The sequence below is a fragment of the Verticillium dahliae genome, genomic scaffold (genome assembly GCF_000150675.1).
Source record: "Verticillium dahliae VdLs.17 supercont1.18 genomic scaffold, whole genome shotgun sequence".
Lineage (NCBI taxonomy): Eukaryota > Fungi > Ascomycota > Sordariomycetes > Glomerellales > Plectosphaerellaceae > Verticillium > Verticillium dahliae.
The window spans coordinates 375,247-395,378 of record NW_009276923.1 but is presented as its reverse complement, the minus strand read 5'-3'; the positions used below and the strand labels follow the sequence as shown (position 1 = coordinate 395,378).

At 58.9% G+C, this 20,132-nt stretch overlaps 9 protein-coding genes across 9 annotated transcripts; 5 read left to right on the top strand and 4 right to left on the bottom strand.

Moving 5' to 3' along the window:
- Positions 1-200: 200 nt before the first annotated feature.
- VDAG_07914 (ruby-PA) lies at positions 201-1,611 on the top strand (the record flags this gene model as incomplete). The annotated part of the gene is made up of 2 exons (XM_009652680.1): positions 201-227; positions 280-1,611. 2 exons carry the CDS (start codon positions 201-203, stop codon positions 1,609-1,611), a joined length of 1,359 nt encoding a protein of 452 aa, XP_009650975.1.
- An 883-nt stretch (positions 1,612-2,494) lies between these two features.
- On the top strand, positions 2,495-3,748 carry VDAG_07913 (uncharacterized protein; the record flags this gene model as incomplete). Its single annotated transcript, XM_009652679.1, has 4 exons — positions 2,495-2,729; positions 2,794-3,295; positions 3,381-3,408; positions 3,524-3,748. 4 exons carry the CDS (start codon positions 2,495-2,497, stop codon positions 3,746-3,748), a joined length of 990 nt encoding a protein of 329 aa, XP_009650974.1.
- Positions 3,749-4,807: 1,059 nt separating this feature from the next.
- VDAG_07912 (C6 zinc finger domain-containing protein) lies at positions 4,808-6,734 on the top strand (the record flags this gene model as incomplete). Its single annotated transcript, XM_009652678.1, has 3 exons — positions 4,808-5,743; positions 5,799-6,390; positions 6,580-6,734. 3 exons carry the CDS (start codon positions 4,808-4,810, stop codon positions 6,732-6,734), a joined length of 1,683 nt encoding a protein of 560 aa, XP_009650973.1.
- A 44-nt stretch (positions 6,735-6,778) lies between these two features.
- On the bottom strand, positions 6,779-7,777 carry VDAG_07911 (alcohol dehydrogenase zinc-binding domain-containing protein; the record flags this gene model as incomplete). Its single annotated transcript, XM_009652677.1, has 1 exon — positions 6,779-7,777. One exon carries the CDS (start codon positions 7,775-7,777, stop codon positions 6,779-6,781), a length of 999 nt encoding a protein of 332 aa, XP_009650972.1.
- A 457-nt stretch (positions 7,778-8,234) lies between these two features.
- On the top strand, positions 8,235-8,688 carry VDAG_07910 (cupin 2; the record flags this gene model as incomplete). Its single annotated transcript, XM_009652676.1, has 2 exons — positions 8,235-8,260; positions 8,322-8,688. The coding sequence occupies 2 exons, from the start codon at positions 8,235-8,237 to the stop codon at positions 8,686-8,688; spliced, it is 393 nt and encodes a 130-aa protein (XP_009650971.1).
- A 450-nt stretch (positions 8,689-9,138) lies between these two features.
- Positions 9,139-10,259, bottom strand: VDAG_07909 (3-hydroxyisobutyrate dehydrogenase; the record flags this gene model as incomplete). The annotated part of the gene is made up of 3 exons (XM_009652675.1): positions 9,139-9,861; positions 9,919-10,092; positions 10,146-10,259. 3 exons carry the CDS (start codon positions 10,257-10,259, stop codon positions 9,139-9,141), a joined length of 1,011 nt encoding a protein of 336 aa, XP_009650970.1.
- Positions 10,260-11,123: 864 nt separating this feature from the next.
- VDAG_07908 (uncharacterized protein) lies at positions 11,124-12,994 on the bottom strand (the record flags this gene model as incomplete). Its single annotated transcript, XM_009652674.1, has 3 exons — positions 12,466-12,994; positions 11,219-12,401; positions 11,124-11,157 (listed from the first exon to the last, which is right to left on the bottom strand). Exons 1-3 carry the CDS (start codon positions 12,563-12,565, stop codon positions 11,124-11,126), a joined length of 1,317 nt encoding a protein of 438 aa, XP_009650969.1. The 5' UTR covers positions 12,566-12,994.
- Positions 12,995-16,284: 3,290 nt separating this feature from the next.
- VDAG_07907 (rho GDP-dissociation inhibitor) lies at positions 16,285-17,345 on the top strand (the record flags this gene model as incomplete). Its single annotated transcript, XM_009652673.1, has 3 exons — positions 16,285-16,878; positions 16,934-16,982; positions 17,038-17,345. The coding sequence occupies 3 exons, from the start codon at positions 16,285-16,287 to the stop codon at positions 17,166-17,168; spliced, it is 774 nt and encodes a 257-aa protein (XP_009650968.1). The 3' UTR covers positions 17,169-17,345.
- Positions 17,346-17,537: 192 nt separating this feature from the next.
- On the bottom strand, positions 17,538-18,758 carry VDAG_07906 (serine/threonine-protein phosphatase PP2A-3 catalytic subunit; the record flags this gene model as incomplete). Its single annotated transcript, XM_009652672.1, has 4 exons — positions 17,538-17,971; positions 18,091-18,345; positions 18,413-18,646; positions 18,743-18,758. 4 exons carry the CDS (start codon positions 18,756-18,758, stop codon positions 17,538-17,540), a joined length of 939 nt encoding a protein of 312 aa, XP_009650967.1.
- Positions 18,759-20,132: the final 1,374 nt, after the last annotated feature.

The window sequence follows — 20,132 nt, the reverse complement described above, 5'->3', positions numbered from 1 at the left end:
TTCTACGGCGAGACCCCGTCACCACGGCACGGCGACACCCCTCCACGGCACGGAGACACCCCTCCACGGCACGGCGACTCTGCATCATCCGGTGACACACACCAGGTGCCCGTGCTCGACCCCGACCTCGTGCTGCTGCTCAACGGCATCAGGCCGCTGCTGCAGAGCCGCAACTCGGCCGTCGTCATCGCCACGACGCGATGCTACACCGACATTGGCACGCCCGAGTACCTCAAGGCCGCCATCGGGCCCCTCATCGCCCTGCTGCGCGGCCCGCAGGATGTCCAGCAGATTGCCCTCTACAACATAGTGTCCGTCTGCCTCTCGAGCCCGCAAGACTTTGTCAAGTACGCCAACCACTTTCTCATCCGCGCTACCGACCCTCCGCCGGTCTGGGAGCTCAAGCTCGAGGTCCTGACCCTCATCTTCCCCCACGCCACGGCCCGCGTCAAGAGCCTCATCCTCAGCGAGCTCGAACACTTTTCGGGGTCCACCGACAAGGCCCTCGTCAAGGAGGCCGTCCGCGCCATCGGCCGCTGTGCCCAGGCCGACGCCACCACGGCCCCTCGCTGCCTGCGACTGCTGCTCGCCCAGATCACCAGTCTCGACGGCACGCTGGCGGCCGAGTCCCTGACCGTCATCCGACACCTGATTCAGCAGGACCCCGAGGGCCACATTGCCACCGTCGTCCGCCTCGCCAAGAATCTCGACTCGGCGACCGACCCCCAGGCCCGCGCCACCATCATCTGGCTCGTCGGCGAGTTTGCCGGCATCAACGGCGAGGACAACATCGCCGCCGACGTGCTGCGCATCCTGGTCAAGGACTTTGCCAGCGAGTCCGAGGCAGCCAAGCGCCAGATTGTCCTGCTCGCCGCCAAGGTCTACCTGCACCACATCAACCGCCAGGCCGAGGACAAGACGCCCGAGACGCCTGAGACGCCCGAGACGCCCGAGCCCAACCAGGACGAGCACGTCGTCGCCAAGCTGTGGGACTACGTGCTGCTCCTCGTCCGCTACGACACGTCCTACGACCTCCGCGACCGCGCCAGGATGTACCGCGCCCTCCTGTCGGTGCCGCAGCTGGCGACGCTGATGCTCCTGGCGCCCAAGCCCGCCCCCCAGGCGCCGAGCCCCTCCGAGACGCGCAAGGGCTTCCCGCTCGGCTCAGCGACGCTCGTGCTGGCCGGCGGCGGAGGCGTCCACGGCCTGCGAGGCTACGAAGCCCTGCCGCCCTGGGTCGCCGACGGCCACGAGCCGGACCCCCGACTGCGCGACACGGAGCCGCCGACGCCGGCCTACGGCGAGGACAGGGTCGTGCCGGCGAGTCAGCGCCTCGACAGCGCCGCGAGATCGGCGCCGAGCGCCGCCATCGCGAGGTCGAATGGACTGGGCGCGCAGGGTGGGCAGGGTGGGCAGGGCGAAGCGGTAGGGGCGAAATCACTCGATGATTGGCTTGCAGAGGAAGAAGCCGACGACGATGACGATGAAGAGGACGCCGAGACGGACAGCGATGAAGAGGAGGAGGAGGAGGACGACGACGATGAAGACGAATACGAAGAGGAGTCAAGCGAGGGTGAAGAGGAGAATGACCGGCTCGTCAAATCACCATGAACTGACCTGGCTGTGCCCGTCAAATCCCGCCTTCATCCAGGCCAACGTTTTTGACGGCCTGGCGAATACCATGAAGAGACAAACAAAAGAGACAAACAAACAACGAATTCCTTTCCCATTTCACGTTGGCCCCATGTTTCTCGGGCGAATCGGGCGGCTTGTCCATTGTGCCGATCGCCGACCTCGTACATTTCAAGCTTAAACCCTGCCACGGTGCCGGCCCGATCGTCGCGACCCTCGACCACCTTCGCTTCGTCTCGGACCTGCGGCCTCATCTCCAGGACCCGTCAGACGAATGCACAGCCCTGCTCCGCCAAGCGTCATGACCCCTCCTCCTACGGCCTCGTTCCACCACTCAACGCTCGCGCCCCCCGGACCCGCGACTTGCCTCTTTGAGCGTCTGCGCCTTAAGCGACATCGACCACAACGTGCGTCCCACGCTTGCGGGGTCCGTTTTTTCGAGTGCGAGATGCCGAGTGCGAGCGCGCCATGCACTGCGATTAGCCGCTTGCCTTGTAACGGGTTCTAGAGCGGCCGGGGATGCCCATTCTTGGCGCGATGCTTGTGCTTGCTAAGAATGAGAGAAAGAAGCTTGTGTGTTCATGTTGCCGTCTCCCCGGTTCCGTCCTCTATTTGACTGTCTGCCATCATCCTGAGGGGCGCGTCCTCGTCCTTTTGTAGACCATTGATCTGCCACACACCCCTTTTTCTCTTCTCTCTCTCTCTCTCTCTCTTTTCTCGCTCTCGCTTTCTCAGCATTGCTTGCTTGTTTCTTGATCCCGAGCTAGCCGTGGACGTGGCTTGCCTAGCATCTCCTCGCAGCCGCAGATCAACCATTCTCGTCCCATAACCTTGCATCTGACGACCACCCTAGCTGCTCGCCATGTCGGACGCCCACAACGAAACGATTCGTCGGCCGTTTGACGAGTGCAGCGAGATCAGCATCTACTGTCCCGTCGAGGCCACGGTGCTGGGGTACTACCCCAACGTTGGCGCCAACATTTTCTTCACCGTCGCCTTTGGCATCGTGACAATTGTCTCTGGCTACATCGGCATCGAGAAGCGGACATGGACCTACATGGCTGCCGACACGGTGGGCGCCCTCCTTGAGACGGCTGGTATTCTTCTCCTATTCACATCTCTGCTCAGAAATCGCGAGGAGCACTAACAACGACGCAACAGGCTACGCCGGCCGCGTCCTCCTCAACGACAACCCCTGGAACTCGGACGCCTTCCAGCTGCAGATCTGCGCCATCATCCTGGCGCCGACGATGCTCTGCGTCGCCATCTACCTGACGCTCAAGCACGTCGCCCTCGCCCTGAGCCCGCCGCTGTCCCGCATCCGCCCACGCCTCTACCCCTGGATCTTCCTGCCCGCCGACCTCTCGTGCCTCGTCCTGCAGGCCATCGGCGGCGGCGTCTCGGCCGCCGCCGGCCGCACCAACGCCGCCCTGCTGAGCCACGGCAACCGCATGATCATCTCGGGCGTCGCGCTGCAGGTCGTCGTGCTGCTCTTCTTCGGCATCATGGGCGTCGACTACTGGGTGCGCGTGCGCCGCTGGGTGCGCGACGGCGACGGCCCCGACGCCGGCGCGCTCGCCGTGTACCGGGACGGCCGGTTCAGGAAGTTTGTGTGCGGCATCGCCGGGGCGTTTACGGCTATTATCATTCGATGCGTTTACCGGTTCGTCGCTCCTGTGCCCGTTTGGGAACATGTCGTTGGGGAGGGTGCCGTTTCGAGAGAAAACAGCGCGCTGACGTTTGTGCAGAATTGTCGAGATGGCTGGCGGTTGGGGAGTACGTTGCCCTCTTTTTCCTTGCGTTCTGGTGACTCCACGAATGTGTCACCAACACTTGACGGTTCCCGCGTCTCTTGTCCACTGCTAACACGCTCCAGAACCACATCATGCAGGACGAAATCTCGTTCATGATCCTCGACGCGACCCTCGTCCTCGTCGCCGTCTCGCTGCTGACGGCCTTTCACCCCGGCATCTTCTTCCCGCAGATGGCCGGCACCAGGAAGGCCAAGAGCGGCGCTGCATCGCCCGAGGAGGGCGTCGTCACCGAGTCGAAGAGCGTAGCGACCTCGTCCAAGGAGGGCAGCAAGACTGAAGAGTCGGGGAGGGAGTCGGCGTAGGTCGTGCGGAGGGACGTTGCTGGCGAGTGTACATAGGGAGTTGACTGGACACACGAGGATTTCGCGACGTGGCTTCAAATAGATTTGATACTTGTCCGCAAAAGGGGGGCAGAATTGATTGATTTAGATGTTGATCTGTCTTATGTCTGGTTCCGGTGCTGTGAAGCTGGACTTGTCGGGGTGGAAGGCCACCGCTGACCACCTCATCTATCCAGGTTAATACGATGTGAGTATCGCAATGGCTATCGTGCCTTTTATTGGAATCGCCCGGGTGAATCAGCTAGAGTAGTCTGACGAGACCAGTAGGTGGCAATCGTTCCTCACTGTGACTAGGAAGAGTCTACCCATGAGTTGAACGGCTCACGCCTGGGCTTTCAAGTCTGGTGCTTCAGGTTTATGAGGCACGTATCTCGCATATGTCCGATACCCGGCCATGTAGTCAACCACATCCAATGCCAGACGAGGCCAGTACAACCAGCGTCTCCTCGTAGCATTGGGCCTCCGCTGCCATTTGTCCATGTGCTACGATCAAGGCACGCGATACTTCGGCTTCTACTAGATAGGTCTGACAGTTCTGTCCGTACAGAAAAGTAGTTTTAGCCCTTCAATCATGAAATTGACCGCTTGGCGTGAGGTGGCCCTGCGGATCCGCCGAAAAGGGGGCCCTATTAGGGGTCGAGGACTACGAGAACGTAGGTATAAGGACTGCGGAGGGCCAGAATTGAGATGCATTCCGACCCCCTACCTATATCCTGGCTGCCCGCGGATCACGCATGAAGACCTCTTCACTGTGCTCCAGAACAAGCACTGATACCCGTGTCATGAGAGTCTTCTTCCAACGTCTATCCCGTTCATCTGCAGCCGTGGTGCCATGAGGAATGCAATGATACCCAGTCCCAAGGCAATTCGTTCGTTCGGGCCCTCGGGTACCCAGATCTGCAGATATACTTTCGGGTATCCGCAGAGTCACACAAGCTTCGACTACCCCACCCCGTTCCAACCTAATTCCCTCCGAAGTCCGGTCATCACAAACACCATCAATTAGCCTGCAGCACAGCAATGTCGACCGAGTCACGCCCCGGCAAGGCGGCCGGGAAGAGGGCCTCGCGCTCGTCGCTGGCCTGTCTGCCGTGCCGCTCACGTCATCTCAAGTGTGACGGCCGCCGACCACAATGCACACGATGTACTAACACCCAAGAGACCTGCACCTATGCTCAGTCTCGCCGCGGCGGTCTCGACCGTGCTGCTCTGGCAGCGGTAGCAGAGCGGCGTAAACAATGCGCCGCCGCGCAGGAGGCGGCCCACGGTCCGCTCCTCTCGCCGGTCTACAGCGACGACATCCATAGCAGCATACCAACAACGCTGTGCCATGACATCTCATCGCAAGACCGTGACGGATTGGCATCTACCGTCACCGTATCGGCAGTGGCGCCGCTGGACATTGACTGCAATGTCGCTCAGGACAGGCTTGTGAGCCTGTACTACGCCAACTTCCACCGGCTTCATCCGTTTGTCCCGCCGCAGAAGTGCCTCGTCAAGTTGTGCAGCGACGTATCGAACATGTCCACTTGGAAGCCCCTCGTTGTCGCTCTGCGCCTCGTTGGTCACATTTACGATGTACGCGAATGGCCGTCGTCTCTCGAAACAGAGATCCTCAGCTGTCTGTCGAGCAGTTCGTGTGAGAGGCCAGTGGCGGTACAAGCCCGTCTACTGCTCTCGATTGCCAAGTTTTGGTACGGTTCCGTTTCAGGCGCAAGACAACTGATGAATGAGGCGTTGCAATGCGCCCTAGACATGGGGCTTAACGAACGCGCGTTTGCGACAGCACACGGACAGGGCGATCCCGTCCTGGAGGAAAGCTGGCGGCGGACCTGGTGGATGCTGTACGTGCTTGATGCGTACTATGCAGGGACTCTGGGTCGCGAAGACTTTTCCCTCCAGGATGCGGAGGCCACGGTCGATCTGCCCTGCCACGAGTCGGAGTATGAGTCTGGCGTGAGTGATGCTGGCGGAAACGCGTGGCACAAGAAAGGCTCCTGACCTTTTGCAGAACATCCCCCTTCCAAGAACCTTGGACGAATTCGATTCCCGCGAGTTCTTTCCGGAAACACCTCCCTTTTCCTCCTTTGCCTACCTCATCGGGGCTGTCCGGTGCGCGTCGCTCGCCCTGTCCCGGACATCATCTGTCAAGCCTGACGAGGTATCGTCTCTGCATATTCTCGAAGCAGCCGACTCGGCCACAGACGGTTGGCTGCTGCTCCTTCCAGAGGACAAGAAACGCACCCTCGATGCATCAGGCAATATCGACGAGCTGATGTTCCAAGCGCACCTCGTTATCCACGTCACCACCATTGGCCTGCACAGACCCCTCTCCGACCTCAGATTCAACACCGTGGAGGACATCTCGAGCTGCGCACGAGAGCCAGCCCGCGGCAGAGCAAGTGCTGATCTCATCAATGTGCACACAATCCGTGTGATCCGCGCTGTCGAGGCACAGATTCGGCTCCTCGCGCTGCCGGCTCGGCCGTTCCACCACACGCCGTTTACGACGTGCATGGTCAGCGAGGGCACGCTGGCGTTGCTCTCCGCATGTAGGTATCTGCTCAAAGGGAAGGAGCTTGCTGTTGCGAGGGATCAGATTCGTATGACTGTTGGGTGTCTGAAGACCCTTGGTGAAGTTTGGCCTCGCACGGCAGCGAACGTGGGGGAGATTCAGACGATCGCGAGGCACGTCTTATGTCTAGAGGGAAGGCCAAACGCGGCCGGTGATGCGTACAATGACCCTTCTTCAAGCAGAGGCACATCAAATGGAGGCTCAATGTCGGCTTTAGAGAACGATGGAGACGAACTAGAGACGTGCCTCTCGATCGCTCAGAATCTCGACAACAGCCAGCCAGCCATTTCTACATCACAGGATCCTGTCTCGGAGTGGTTCAGCATTGACGAGCTGCAAGGCGATTTCACTTGGTGGCCGCAAGAAAATTGACGTGGCCTGTAATGGTGCCAGCTTTAATGGTGTTGTTGTATATGTCAAGCAGAGATATTTCCATCCGGCACAGATGCTCCGCTTCTAGGGCATTTCCCTTCAAAATCAATAACAGCCTTCTTGCCTCGCCCTCTTCTCCTAGCGAATGCCCATGCCTCTGACGCGTCGTCAAACGAAAACCTTTCCACTGCCAACGACTTGATGCCGCCTTCGTCAACCAAGGTAGCGGCCTCAGCCAACCGCTTCGCATTAGGGGAAACAATGAAGTACTTATACCGCGCATTTGGATGCTGGGTCGCCTCTCTCGGTTCCGCCTTTCCAAACGCCCATGCTGGTGCTGGATCGCCGACAGTGATGATGATACCGCGGTCCTTGATGGTGTTCCATGCTTTGGTCAGTATGTCGCCTCCGACCGTGTCGAAGACGACATCGACTGCCTGAACTGTTGCCTCCCAGCCTTCCGTCTTGTAGTCGATTGTCTCGGTTGCGCCGAGCGTCTGCAGCCATTTGTGGTGCTGCGAGGACGCAAGCGCGATGACTCGGGAATCTTTCACTTGAGCGGCCATCTGCACAGAGAGGGACCCAACAGCGCCCGAAGCCCCGGTGACGAGGACGCCCATTCTCGCAGACATATTCTCATAGTCTTTCAGGGCTTCCCACGCCGTCAGCAAGGGAATGGGCAGCGCAGCCGCCTCGGCGTGGCTGATTGTCGTCGGCTTGGGGGCTACTTCATTGGGAGAGCAAACGACAAAGTCCGCCTGACCCTGGCCCCTCTCCGCCGAGATGAATGCGTAGATAAGCTGGCCAAGGACGAGGCCGCCGGCGTAGTCCGGACCAAAGGCAGCAATACTGCCTGAGACTTCGTGGCCTGGGATGCGGGATGGTGTCGCGTATGTCTCGGGCCACATGACGGCGTCGCCAGTGACTCCAGCTGCAAAGACTTTGACAAGGATGTCACGGCCGGTGGGGGTTGGCTTTGCCATGGCACTGTTGGTAACGATTCTGGGAGAGCCCATCTCTCCGAGAAGTTGAACTGCCTTCATCGTGGCGTGTCGGCGCGGGTTGGCGGTGATAACAGTATGGTGCGCTAGGTTGTGTTGCTCGTGTCTGTTTTCGCATGCTCAATAAAAAGCTACTCTCTACAGCTATTTTTTTGCAATGACATCCATCCAGAGGAAAAAAGTCGGGGTTTCACCCGGCGGCAACCCGGTGTTGAGGCATCGGGAAACGGCAGCAGGTGACGTAACGGGTACCCGATGAGTACCCGATTCGGGTATTCACGAGTCCCGGGCTTTCGGCATGCAGGCATCTCGGAGGAGATGGAATAGAAAGAAACCACGGAAACACAGAGATGCTAAGTTGTCTAATGGGATTCGTGTATTTAATCCCCGACAAAGAATCCACAAGGCAATGAAGCGTTCATCCTGATCTCTTCACCTAGACGACATCTCCTCCAAGTCCCCAATACACTCGTGAACCACGAGACACCCACCTCGAACAATGGATCCAAGCAACGAAGAACTTCGGTGAGCTGAGACTTCGGCCACAAAATCTTTTTGCCGTTAGACTTACCTAGTGTTACGCCAGCGCACGCCCCCGCGAGAAAGGCACCGTCCTCTACGACCACGAGTTGAAGAATGCTCCGGGGAAATCGATCATTGCCCTCGAGGTCGCCTTTCCTCCCGGCGGCTGGACGCCCCCCCATAGACATGCCGGTGCTACGGTTGTGGCGACTGTTCTGGAAGGTCAGATTCTGAGCGGCATGAATGGAAACCCGCCGAAGGTCTATGAGGTTGGAGAGAGCTTTGTGGAGCACCCCGGATGCCACCATACTGTCAGTGACAATTACAGCAAGGAAAAGCCGGGTAGGTTGATGGCTGTATTTCTGGTCGATACAGAGGTCGTTGTGAAGGGAGGATACGGGGCTCTCGTCGAGCTTGACGAGGGGTGGTGAGCACTCTGGATTGTGGTTGCATGCTTGCACCGAAGGATTGCCTGTCCTGGGTATGCTCTTATCTTGTCGCTGAACTACAGAGTAACAATGAATTGATGATAGTATGGATACCGCTCTGATCGCTTATTCGTCTCCTAGCTGCGCTTCAAACACGTTTCAGCTGGCGAATTGAATTAAGAAGCTTCACAATGAGTACCTCAACGTATTCAACCCTGTATCCGACCTGCAAGACTTCCACTGGTAATAGCGTTGACCCCGTAAAAGAACAGAGAGTCTCCATGCATTTTTCCATCTTCAAAATGACCTCAACCGAAACTTACCCGCCAAAGGAAAAAAAGCCGTGTCAATATCGATACGAAGCTGTCATGTTGCGAGCCCAGCCGGGCCCAGATTCACCACAGGCAGCCTAGGCCGCCAAATGCAGTAACGCTCAATCTTCATTCTTCATCTCTACTTGCTCTCCCCACCCAGCCACCTGTAAACGACAGAGAAATCCCGCCCCTTGCAGTCCTCCCGCTTCTCAGCACTCTCATACACCTCCCTCGCCTTGGCCGCCAGCTCAAGCCTAGCCCCGGCCTCCTCAGCCGCCACGATCGCCAGCCCCAGATCCTTCTTCATGAGCCCGATGCCGAAGCCGCCGCTGTAATCGCGCCCGGCAGGGCTGCCCTCGACGACGCCGGCAACGGGGTTGTTGACCTCGGACGGCCAGCACTTGCCCGTGCTGACGTTGATGACGCCGGCGAGGACGGCGGGATCGAGGCCCCACTTGACGCCGAGGTTCATAGCCTCGGCCGTGGCAATGTTGTTGAGGGCGAGGAGGTAATTGTTCGCCAGCTTGGCCGAGAGGCCGGCGCCCTGGGGTCCGCAGTGCAGCACGCGGCGGCCCATGCGCAGGAGGATGGGTTCGGCGCGGGGGAGCAGGTCGGCGGGGGCGCCGAGCATGAAGGTCAGGGTCGCGGCCGTGGCGCCGACGACGCCGCCGGACATGGGGGCGTCGAGGAAGGCGCCGTGCGAGGACGAGGTGATGGAGGCGGCGACGGCTTTGGAGGTCGAGGGGTCGATGGTGGAGCAGTCGATGAAGAGGCGGGACGAGGAGGGCGCGATCTCCGAGAGGATGGAGGCGTAGACCGACTTTACGTGAGAGGGCTCCGGCAGGACGGTGATGACGGTGGTCTGGCCAGGGTTAGCTGGTTGACTGGCATTTCACCTTGGCCGCAATGAAAAACATACGGCATCTGTCGAGGCATCGGCTGCGCTGTCTGCCAGAGTGATCTTGGCGCCGCCAGTCTGGCTCTTCTCCATCTCGGCTTTGAGGCCGCTCATGGCAGTCTTGTTAATGTCGAAGATGCTGATGGAGTCGCTGGGCGGAAGCTTGGCCTGGAGGTTCCTCGCCATTTGGTAGCCCTGATACGGTCAGCCACCCCTTTCTAGTCATGGGTACCTCGAGGCAAACACACCATTTGGCCGAGGCCGATGAAGCCATACTTGTCCAGACGGCGGGCGGAGGTCGCAAACCCGCGGTGTCGAGCTGTGCGCAGCGCTGTGCGTATCCTTGTAGTGCTGGGGCGCATGTTGTCTGTTGGATCTCGGCCGTGAATGCGCGATAGGATCGTCAGTAGCAAAGATTCCCAGAAAGCAGGCAGATAGATTGAAGAGTGTTCAGGCTTCCAACTGAGCTCGAACCGCGACAAGAAACCCGTCTGCTGTGACGCGGGGTGTTGTTACCCGAAAGCCGGCCATTGCCGGTCTTAGCCATCCAGCTGTCCTTGTTCCCGCTTGAGCCGGGCTGGGGGCGCGGTGGGGGAAGCTGGGGAAGGCCGCCCATGTCCACGACCCCTGGCGCCCAGGGGCCGGGCGAACGTGGAGAAGCATTCACACACTTGTCCGTCTGGGGTAGACTGTACGGCTGGCTTGGAGGGATGAGCCACTGGTTGCGAGAGAACAGGCGCAGCAGAGGCGAGGTATGAAGCCACTGGTTGCCAGAGAACAGGCGCAACAGAGGCGAGGGAGGATGGGTCACAACGATTGAGTGAAGGTCGCAAATCACCCCCAACACCGTCTCGCGCATCGGGTCCGCATCACTGGCCATTTATTACTAGAGGGCAGTCATGAAGCCGCTGCCTTTCCAGCCTGCCAGCCCCATGCACATGTCCTCATCTCGCCTTCCTTGCCCTCGTCTCCGGCCGCCAAGGTTGGCTTCTGTACAGTAGGGTAGCCCCCTTTCCACGTCGTGAATACACCAATTGAACAATGACAAATAAGAAGTTCGGCCGAGCTGCCAACAGCAAAGACCTTTAAGTAGGGGGTATGAGCGAAAGGGGGGGAAATGAAAAAAGACGCGTCCACCCGACCCACGCCTCCAGAGAACCGTCCCAGAAACCAAAAACCACTCCTGTCAACCCGTCCGTACCCTGCTCCAGCAGCCCCTGGGCTGTTTAGAACACCCCCATAAGGAAGGGAACAATTGCACTGTAGCCATGCGGTCAGTAAACCCGTTTGTTTTGTCGGCACGACATGTGACAAGACTCACCCGACGGCCAGAGTGGCACTGATTCCGAGCAGCGCTCGGTTCCGCACGCGTTCCTTCTTGAGTTGCACGTTCGGCTTGGTCCGCTTGCTGCTGCGCTCGCTCGACTCTGGGCCCTCCTCCGCCTCCTCCGCTGCTGTCATGTCCTCTGCCTTGCGCTTGGACTTGGCCAGCTCAACCGGCTCCTTCTCTTCACTCTCGACGTCGACATCGCCGTCGGCGTCGGCCGCGTCGCTCGTCTTTGTGACAGTCGCAGCTTCGACCATCGACTTGGCCTCGGCGATCATACGGGCCGTCTCCTCGGCTGTCGGGGGCTCGGTGCTGGAGAGCGGCAGCTCAAGCGCCACTGTGGTGTGCTTGGTCTCGTGGCCTTCCTCGTCAATCTTGACATCCTGTTCGACGATCACCTTGACCTTTTGTTCCTCATCCTGTGCCTGCAAGACGACGGCAGGCTCAAACTCGACTGTTCTCGTCGTCGTTTCCGCCGCAGACTCGGCAGCCTTGTCCTCCTCGATGACGCCGTTAATCTCGGCCTTCATGGCAACGGGCGCCGCCGTCAGGTCAACCGACTCGGACTTGGTCTTGCGCTTGCGAGGTGTCTTAACCGGGCGAGGAGCAGGAGCTGCAGACTTTGTGGGACTGGCGGAGCGGCGGAGACGCATGCTGCGCGGCGGCGTGGGAGGAGCCAGCTGGGGCTGCGGGGCCTTCTTGACCTCAAACTTGGGAGGGGCGGCAATCTTCTTGGGAGGACTGTCGGGCTGTTGGGTCATCGCAATGGTCGCCGGATCCAGCAGGGCCTGGATCCAGGGCAGCACGCCGTACTCCTCAGCGAGGGAGAGGGCATGGTCGGGAGGGATCCAGACGTTGCCCGCCGTCTCCTCGGGGCTGGTAGACGGCAGAGACTTGATGTAGCGGCGCTCCGTCTCCTCCTCGTGAGCCTCGGCGTAAGGGTACGTGGCCTTGAACATGCCCGTGGCGGAGACGTAGCCGTCGTGGCTTCGACGCATCAGGAAGTAACTGTTGGGGCTCGACTTGAAGATGCCCGAAACAATGCCCTTCGGCACGGGGGCACGGAGGTGGGCGTAATCGAAGACGCCGAGCGATGTCGAATCACCGTCCACCTGGTTCACCATCTTGGCCGTCAACTGGGTCTGGCCAAGGCGGCGACGCGACACGAGATCCTGATCTAGAGCAACTGTTAGTCGACACGCGAATGATGGCTCGGAGGAACGTGAACGGCGCGATCGTACAAGGCGGGATGTCATCGACCATCAAGGGGTTCTGCTTCGTGGGCAGGTGCCGCTCGGTCGAGGGCGTGATGGTTTCGGGGGCAGTGGCGGCGGCAGGCATTGCGTCTGTTGATCGCGACGACGCGGCGAAAATGAGATGATGAAAAAGATGACGACAAGCTCGAGGGGTTTCGGAAGGTAATCCTGTCGAACGCGACAACAGTATTGACGCCAAGAAGGAACGCGCGACCGCTGCGTAGACCAACTAGTGACCAGGTGCCGAGGGTTGACTGCGATGGGGCGCGTGGTGTCAGCTCAGAGGTCAACGGGACACGTCCGTGGTGTTGGAAGCGCGAAAAGCTGGGGCCAGGTGGTCGCCTACGCTACCGAACCGCGCGCGCGTAGAGGCGAAGTCGAAAAGGAGTGCGGCGATAGAAAGCCTTTCGCGATTGATGATCGACCGGGGCGGTCGATGAGTGGAATTAAACCGGTTGGTTATGGGGGAAGACAGCGACACCGGAGAAGGAGAGAAAGGATGGAGATGGTGGGTGGTGGTGGAGGGAAGAGACGACAGGACACGAAAAGGATGGGCAGCGCAATTTGGGCGAAGCTTCACCACTTTTGGCGTCCACTTTCGAGGAATTGAGGGTCCCCTCGAGTTGTCGGGGGGAAGGGCGAATGGGCGGCAGGCGCACCCCAGGCAGGGCACGGGCGGCAGGGGCGGGCGGGAGGTCTGGGGGGGGTGTTCGGTGTTCGATGGAAGGAAGAACTGAGGGTTGAGCTTGGGCCTCTACTAAGGGGTACATCCTTTGCATGCTGTCTTGCGTGAGGCCAGGTGTACCTCGCAGGAAATGGGAGCGCAGCTGCCCGATTCAGTCCTTGGCAGGAGCTATTCCGTTCTTGTCCGAAACAAATTGGGGTGGTCCCCTTCTCTGGTCAGGTGCTGCCCTCTCTTTGGGTGCGTCGTCCTTTCCACTCTCCTCCTGTAGAGGATTCGATTACCTGAGCCACCTGGCTCTGTGTCCCTGGTCCCAGTCCCGAGTCCCAATGAGAGACTCCAGGGCAAACTGCGACATTGGACTTCTTCTCGATCCTTTCAGCTCCATGAAGGTCACCCTCGAATGTGCTCCCTGTCGATGGACCACCAGCTCGAGCTATCATCCCAAGCATGACCTCAGCCTGCGCGAACGCCTGCCCCCGACCCAAGCTTGCCGTCGCTCCATCGGCGTAAGAGTGGGGGAGCACAGGCATGGCGACATGGATACCCTCTACCCATCATGCCGCACCCATCTGGAGTTGCTACCATGAACCAACTGGACGGACCGTGGACCGCGGCTCGTGGCTCGCTGCAGTCCTCGTCGGCGTTGCTTTCTTTTTTTCCCTTCTGTCGCTTGCGCAGATGGTTTCTCGAGAGCATAAACTGACAGCAGTCGGACCAACCGTACAGTCACGGCGCCTGCTCTCCCACTCAGTCACAACATGCGCTGCCGGGTTTGCGGAGAGGCTATTTCGAAATGAAGCAGGCCAAAAATGCGCGAAGACACCCGATCCGCACCGCCTTTGCCCAAGGCCCAAGACCCTCGACCACAAATGTCCCCAGTTGACGCTACGCCAGATGGATTGGTGACGTGGTCTATGGGTGAGCTGCCTGTTGATGCGGTGGTGAAAACAACCGACTTCTGCCAACAAGATAGGTAGGTCGAGACAACAGGTTTCCCAGGCATCTCCGCATACCTATACCTCGTCTCCTCTCCATCCCCTTCTGCTGCTGAAGAGGTAAAGAAAAGACGCAGTGCAAACGATCAAAGTCATCCCCAGAAACGATTCTCCCTCTAGGTAGCCAGCGGACCCTCCTTGCCTCCAAACCACGTAGGATTTGGAAGCGCTTGAAATGGCCCAAACGGGTGCCCCCTCTTGCCCGTGTCCAGACCGCCTCGTTGTCAATCAAAAGGGGGCTCCTCAAAGGAGGGGCAGAGGAGGGGCGTTTCTGCAAGGTGCTCCCATCATGGCCCCCTATTCGTCCGTTTGCCGCAAAAATCCCCGTCTTCTTCAAAGGCTGCTGTGTTGTTTGTTGCTGCTCATGTTGCGCCCATGTTATCGTACCAGGGCATTGCCGCCGTGTGCCTGGATGTGCCTGGATTTCCCATCTTGCCATGGTCCTCCGAGGCATCGTGCCTGGTCGCCTGCTGGAAGAGAAAGAGTTTTGTTGGTGCAGATCCGTCCCTTGCCAACGAATCGTTCGCCTCACATCGCAATGGCTTCTCCTTGGACCCCCACCGTGCGTGCGACAGGTCGTGCCAAAGCCCTGGCGAGACAGCATCCGGAGCATTCCACCTCAAGTAGGTAGCCAGCCTTCCTAGCAGTCAGAAGAGGGGAGGGGGGGCTTTGGAGGGGCAATGGCAGGTGGCACGCACCGCGGCCCCGGCTGGGTCGGCGGACAGGGCAGCATTAGGCACTGCGGCCGCCGGAGAGCGGCTCTCTTTTGTGACTGTGACCGCAAATCCAACGTCAATCAACCCTCGCCTGGGGTCATCGACAGACTTTCTCCTCTCCTTTCTCTCTCTCTCCAACCCCGCCCCCTTTCCCCTCGCTGATTTCCAGCGTCTCCTATCCTCAGCGACGCTTGTGCACTTCCTCCTCACCTTACCTCGCACCACACACACCAACTCGCATCCCATACCGCACACCACACACCGCTGGTAGGTAGAAAGCTCGGCACCCCACACTCCATAAAGGCCGCGATTCAGACGGTAGACCGCACCGCGACATCCCATCGAACCACCACAACACTTCAAGATGGCTTCTCAGGCCGCCCACGATGACGATGTCATGCCCGAGGAGACGCAGGGCTACAAGCTCTCCCAGCCTAAGCAGAGCTTGGCTGAGTACCAGCAGATGGGTGAGTGATGCTTTGTTTCTTTTCTGTCTAGCATGGCAGATTTGCCGAACGTGAAGAGCGCAGGTGGGAGGGAGAGAACCGGGTTGGGAGCTGTGGGGGTGATGGTGTCGCATGGCCGAAAGTGGCAAGCTTTTAGAGGAGTGAGAGCTGCCCAAGTCTCACCGACTACATCATGCGCCTCGGTGTGTCTGCAGGTGAATGACGACGCGATTAATTCACCGAAGCTTACCGAATGCTCACCGAGGCCGTGAATGAAGGTTCATCTGGTCTGGCACGGCATGGCAAGGCAAGAACACCGTCAAAGGAGATGTCGACACTGTAAGCGCGGGCACCTTCCTCACGAAGGCCATCTTGACCCGGCATGTCTTCACCTGGCCAGTCACCCGGAGAGGCATGCCAGCTCCTTCCACGTCCAGCACCTCACGAAGCCACCACTGCGGTCACCACCACCTGCGGTCACCATCACCCACGCGGGCCCTGTCACGATGCCGGGACTCCTGTTCAGTGACGGCCTGGCCTACTATCACCACTACCAAGGCAGGTCGAACAGTCCTCGGTCCTCACGTCCAAACCCCTCTCGGCGCGAGGCCATCCGCAACCGCGTCAACCCCTTGGCTCCACGCGAATCCCTTTATCCAGGTGTATTCCCAGCTGCCCCCGTCTACCCTCCCCGCATCATCCGCCCCGATGAGATTCTTCCCTGGGACGCCACTGTCATTCCTTCCAGTGCTTTTGAGCGCGGTGAGATTTACCATCAGGAGCAGCAAGCTGCCGCTGTGGAATCCGCTGAGCTCAGAGCTGCCAAGAGGGCTGCCAGAAAGGCCGAGAAGGCAGAGAAGAAGGCAGAGAAGAGCAGAAAGGCTCAAGAAAAGGCTCTTAGAAAGGAGATGCAGAGAGTTGAGAAGCAAGAACAAATCATCGCCGAAAGAGCCGTATCTGAGATGGAGCATGTCGACCACCAAACCGAATCCCAATCTCCCGCCAAGGAAAGAATCATCAAGAAATTGAAGTCCAAGTTCTTCACAAAGGACAAGAAGTCTCTTGTTGAACCTTCTTCCCCCATCCATGAGAGTCACATTGAAACTACCTCTCCCGGACTGCCCCCCGCGGATAGAGCTACCTCCATCGACTACCTGACCCAGACTGAACGCCGCTCTTCCGTCTCATCAATCGACTCCTCTCCCGGCCTCCCTACTGACTCCATCCCAGACCAGGGCGATGAGTCCCTTCAGCGCTACAAAGAGTCCCTCGGCCTCGGCGGCGGTGGCAAGGACCTCTCCGACCCCAACGACCCCCGTGTCTGCATCATCGAGTCCCTGAGCATGCAGTCCCCGGGTCGCGGTCCCGTCACCATTGACCTCTCCACACCCGGTTCCGAGAAGACCCTCAAGGATAAGCCCTTCAAGATCAAGGAGGGCGCCACGTTCTCCATGACGGCCAAGTTCCGCGTCCAGCACGAGATTCTCAGCGGACTGCAGTACGTGCAGATTGTCAAGCGCAAGGGTATCCGTGTTTCCAAGGACACGGAGATGCTGGTACGTCTGGCGTTAGAGCCGCTTCGGGGACAACCTCGCTGACATTTCCTCCCAGGGCAGCTTCGCTCCCAACACAGACAAGACGCCCATCTACACCAAGACTTGTGAGTTGATCGTCCAGCATCGACTGCTGACCTTTTGCTGACCATGCCTATGAAGTCCCCGAAGAGGTCGCTCCCTCGGGCATGCTCCTGCGCGGCACCTACTACGCCTTCACGAGCTTTGTCGACGACGACAAGAAGGTTCACCTGGCTTTCGAGTGGAGTTTCGACATTGCCAAGGACTGGTAGAGGGCCAGACGCAAACAACGAACTGATGACGACGGGACCGAGGAGGGAAAAAGACGATGACACGCAAATGACTTGGCCATGACGGCCTATTCAGCATGGGCTGTTGTCACTTTCCTGTTTTCGGAAAGAAGTCCTTCGCTTGCTTTTACTCACTTACGAATCAATGCGATGAAATGCATCATGACTAGGCCGTTCCCAGTGATGTTGACTGCGTTGCTCGCCGGCAGACTCTCTCCAACGGACATGTCTGTCTTTATTCGTCATGAATCCTAACCCTAAAGCCTACATCCTCTAGTCTGCATGCTTGCAGCAGAGTAGACATCACATTGCACTGCACCTTCCCCCTCGCCGTCGGCTCGGCTCTGTCCATCACAAAAAGTAATCCGGCAGGCCCGTGCCGTCCGCCAGCTTCTCCGGCCCGTTCTGCTGCATGTCCTTGACCTGGTCATTCTCGGGTGCGGCGGCAAAGACGTTGAAGAAGCGCTCGCCCGTGTCGCTGACCTCGAGCACGCTCGCCATGTTGCCGCAGCGGTAGCAGTAGTTGGGGGCGCTCCAGACGGTGCTGAGCCTGTCGTCGTACAGCACCTGGAAGCCCTCCTGGCACAGCTGGTGGGCGCGCAGGATGTGGCTCATGTTGTTGACGGCGAGGAACTTCTTGACGACCTGCGCGCCAAAGGTGTAGCCGGCGCCGCGCGGCGACAGGGAGAACTCGTCGCGGTCGGGGTCCGGGTCGGACCAGACGAGGTCGGCCATGGGGCCTTCGTGGGGAATCTCGCGGAAGCGGTCGATGACGACGATTTGGTCTATGGAGTGGATGGAGGGGGAAAGGCCTGTGGTGCGGGGGGGCGAGGTTGTGTCTCGTCAGCTTTCGGTCCTGAGCGAGCGGCGGGGCCCGGGGGGGGCTACGAAACACGAGACGTACCTCCGTGGACGCAAAAAATGTCATTGTTGATGACGACGCTCAAGGTCAGGAAGTCGAACATGTCGGTAAAGTAATGCCAGACGTTGGCGTTGCCGTATTTTCTAGAGCACTCTGTGTAAAAGCCGTAGGACTGTGTGACGCCACGGGATTCGTGGTTCCCTCGAATCAGGTGAACGCGATCGGGGTATCGAAGTTTCAAGCAAACTAGGAGAGAGATGGTTTCAACGCTGAACATGCCTCGGTCGACGTAGTCTCCTGTCCGTGGCCGCCGGTGTCAGTGGTTGGGTTTCTCGAGAGCAAGCAGAACCGTTGTGGGACGAACCTAGGAAAAGGTAGTTTGTATCTGGGCACCAGCCTCCGATCTTGAAGATCTCGATCAAGTCATAGAACTGGCCGTGAATATCGCCGACGACAGTGACTGGCGCTCGCACGTGGACAACGTTGCTCTCTCGCATCAGCAGCTCTTTCGTCTTGGCGCAAATGGCCTCGATGACGGGCTCGGCGAGGAGTTCTTTTTTGTACAGCCGCGAGATGCACTCGTCCAGGTCGACCGACGCTGGCGGCTCAAGTCAGCAGGGGAGCTCAACCGACTCTGAAGACTGGCTCGGGGCGCCAACAGGGCAGCCCTCGGTGGCGGGGCGGAGGTACGAACAAGGTAGGCTGGGCATGTTGGCGAGCTTGCGGTTCGACGACAGCAAGCGCCGTCGCAGATTTGGTGGGAATCGAAACTTGTTGGAAGCTGCAGAAATCCTCTCTCACGAGGCCGGTCGGCGGGACGATTGACCCGTAAGGATACGAGCGCAAGCAATGTTCGGCGGGCAGCTTCGCGGGCGCTGCATCAGCATGGTCGGAGAGGGGTGGTCGTTGGCATGGATTGAGCCTGGCGCTTGTCGTTGTCCCGGAAAGTCGCGCGTCGCTGCTGGCGCCAATCGTTTGGGTCTTCGTCTCGGTGCGCTACGTTATTGTTGGCAGCAATGGTTCATCGTGGTCGAGGGGCAGGGCTCGGAGATCGTCAAGATGTGGTCGAGGATGCTCCAGTTCGAAGAAATCCAGATCCAGCCCACCATCATTGATTGGCACTGTGCTGACGCCCTGACTAGCCTCGACTGCCAGTTGGTGTGGTGCTTGCGCTAGCCGTGGCAGTCTACATCTACATCTGCCCCAGCCAGCGGCGGTCACGTCTAAAACGGTGGCCCGAGCTTCCCTTAGCGCGGCCTTCCAGATGGAATAAAAGGCTCCTACTGCCCCCCTCCCACTCCCTAGTCATGCCATCACTGCTTCCCTGATCTTCCCCTTTTCAACGTTTGGGCCTTGTCCGTCCCCATCACCGCATGCCGCCCCTCCCAGAACGTCCATCGACAGCAATTCCGATCCCTGGAACTACATGGTTAGAGACTCGAAGCCAGACGGATTATCTGAGTCGACAAGCTTGAACCCCTGGCGCTCATCCTTTTCCTTACACGCTTCTACTCGTCTGTCTCCCCTGTTTTGTTGTTTCCCCGGGCCTAGTCTTTTCATCGGCACCCATGGGTCATGGTCCTCTCGACTCGAGGCTCTACATGCCGACATCGCAGACCTGACCCCGTCGTTTGACCCTTGCCGTTTCATCGGATTTTCTTCTCTCATGTGGCCTCTGCTGTATATCCGACACTAGTGTCGAGAGTTGGATTTCTTTCCGTTCAGATCTGCCCAACTGTTCTTGCTTGACACTACAGTACGCACGAGTCATCAGGTATTCCTGACAGCGTGTTCCTGCCAGCTATCTTGCGAAATTTCCAGTTATCTAGGACATGTTGGCCCTTGAATTGAATCATCTGTACATTCGGATGGGGATTCGTTGGAGTGTTTCACGACAGGCTCATTTGTCCAATACCCTCTGCTATGTTCCGAAGACTGCCGACTGCACTTCGAACTGTATCCGGGCTTTCATAGAAGACAGACCGCTGCTGTCTCCTGCTCCACACACTTCATCTCCCCTGCCTTGGCTGGGTTATGGATTTTGATATCCGGACCTTCAAAATTCTTAAAACCCTCGAAGATGG